At 55.8% G+C, this 2,156-nt stretch overlaps 1 protein-coding gene across 1 annotated transcript; it reads left to right on the top strand.

Moving 5' to 3' along the window:
* On the top strand, positions 1-1,320 carry LOC109762805 (fruit bromelain). Its single transcript, XM_020321681.4, has 2 exons — positions 1-615; positions 725-1,320. The coding sequence occupies exons 1-2, from the start codon at positions 144-146 to the stop codon at positions 1,318-1,320; spliced, it is 1,068 nt and encodes a 355-aa protein (XP_020177270.1). The 5' UTR covers positions 1-143.
* The last annotated feature ends 836 nt before the right edge of the window (positions 1,321-2,156 follow it).

Here is a 2,156-nt window from a genome sequence, read left to right as displayed (position 1 = left end):
AATATGGAATCCGCTCGCCCGGATGCCCCATCTTACCTGCCGTTCGCGCGCATACAAATAGAATCGCGGGCGGCATGCTTGCGACGTGCTTAGCTCGCTCCCGAACCCATTGCAACAAGACCTGAGCATAAGCAAGCTCACTAATGGCGCCGGTTCACAGCTCGCGCCGCCTCAACGGCGCACTGCTCGCGCTCGCGCTCGTGGCCGCCGCCGTCGTCGCCGACGTCGCCGCGGCGCGAGGGGTGCCCACCGTGGCCGCCAGGCACGAGCGGTGGATGGCCGAGTTCGCGCGAGCGTACGCGGACGCTGAAGAGAAGCTGCGGCGGCAGGAGGTGTTCGCGGCCAACGCGCGGCACGTCGACGCTGTCAACCGGGCGGGCGACCGGACGTACACGCTCGGGCTCAACCAGTTCTCCGACCTCACCGACGATGAGTTCCTGGAGACGCACCTCGGCTACCGTCACCAGCACGGCGGGCTTCGTCCCGCGGACGACGCGCCGGCGGCAGCGGTGAACATGTCCAAGGCTGCCGCTGGCCATTTCCAGGACACGCCGGACAGCATGGACTGGAGGGCCCAGGGTGCCGTCACCCAAGTCAAGGACCAACTCTCCTGCGGTAAAACTCTGCATGCATTCATGCATGCATACCATAGTCCATACGCCAAAGTTCGCATATGAATACAAGTACAAAGCAGATGTTTTACGCGCACGTTGCGTGTGTACAGAAAGTTGCTGGGCGTTCGCGGCGGTGGCGGCGACGGAGGGGCTCGTGAAGATCGCCACCGGCGACCTCATCTCCATGTCGGAGCAGCAGGTGCTCGACTGCACCGGCGGCGCCAACACCTGCAACGGCGGTGACATCAACGCCGCGCTGCGCTACGTCGCCGCGAGCGGCGGCCTGCAGCCGGAGGCAGCCTACGCATACAGCGGCCAGCAGGGCGCGTGCCGCAGCGGCGGCGTCATGCCAAACTCGGCCGCCTCCGTCGGCGCGCCCGGGTGGGCGGCCCTGTACGGCGACGAGGGCGCGTTGCAGGAGCTCGCGGCCAGCCAGCCGGTGGCCGTGGGCGTGGAGGCCACGGACCCTGACTTCCGGCACTACATGAGCGGCGTGTACTCCGGCAGCCCGTCGTGCGGGCAGAGGCTGAACCACGCCGTGACGGTGGTGGGCTACGGGACGGACGGCCCCGGGCAGGACTACTGGGTGGTGAAGAACCAGTGGGGGACGGGGTGGGGCGAGGAGGGCTACATGCGCCTCGCGCGCGGGAACGGCGCCAACTGCGGCATCGCCACCTATGCCTACTACCCGACCATGGACAGCTAACTGATCCATGAACCATCGAGCATGGTCTATCACCTACAGACCTACAACACGGCGCACCTACAGTACATATGGGTTTTCTCTTTGAATAATGAAAACTAGGAGTAGCAGTCTGGCCTGCACATTTGTGCTACAGTTGCATCTTTTGCGGTAGTTTAGGATCTTCAGAGAGCATCTTGGACAACCACTCACGATCATCAACTGCTCTGAATGAAACCCGCCAGGGAGTTCACAGAGACCATCAGTGAATAACATATGATCCCGTGCGCGAGCGAGGTAACTAAGGAATAATAAGTTATGCGTAAGCATGGAGTCACATAACTATTTTGCGTCGTGTAGTGTTTTGAAAGAGCCACAAGAAAGATCTTGGTTGCACCTTCCAATCCATTTGTCAAATAAAATGAGAGAAAATGTGTATAAATACTTTGAAGCATTAAACACTAAAGATAAAATATTATAGCAGATTATAAACTAATGGTTCTATTCGCAAAATAAAATAAAATAAAAAAGCTCAAAAGGAAAAACATAGTATGCTTCAAAACGTGTAAAGTGTAGCAATGGCTGGAAACACTAGACCAAAGACTACCTTTAAACTTGAGTTTGCAACAAAGATTAAATATGAGAATTAAAATGAAAACATAAGGTGAAAAATAACAAGTACGTACTTTGTTTATTGGTACCTGAATATAGATGTGGTCTCTATTATGATGGGCAAGACTCGCATGAAAGACAGAAAGCACATCCAAGTACCAACATCTTGGATAATATAGGCCTAGTATTGACTGCTGGACAACATGAATCATTCCATGGTTCAGTGCATAAATCGATAATCCTCTTTC

This window comes from Aegilops tauschii, chromosome 5, assembly GCF_002575655.3.
Source record: "Aegilops tauschii subsp. strangulata cultivar AL8/78 chromosome 5, Aet v6.0, whole genome shotgun sequence".
NCBI classification, from domain to species: Eukaryota; Viridiplantae; Streptophyta; class Magnoliopsida; order Poales; family Poaceae; genus Aegilops; species Aegilops tauschii.
The sequence above is the reverse complement of the archived record's forward strand: the minus strand, read 5'-3'. Positions and strand labels throughout refer to the sequence as shown.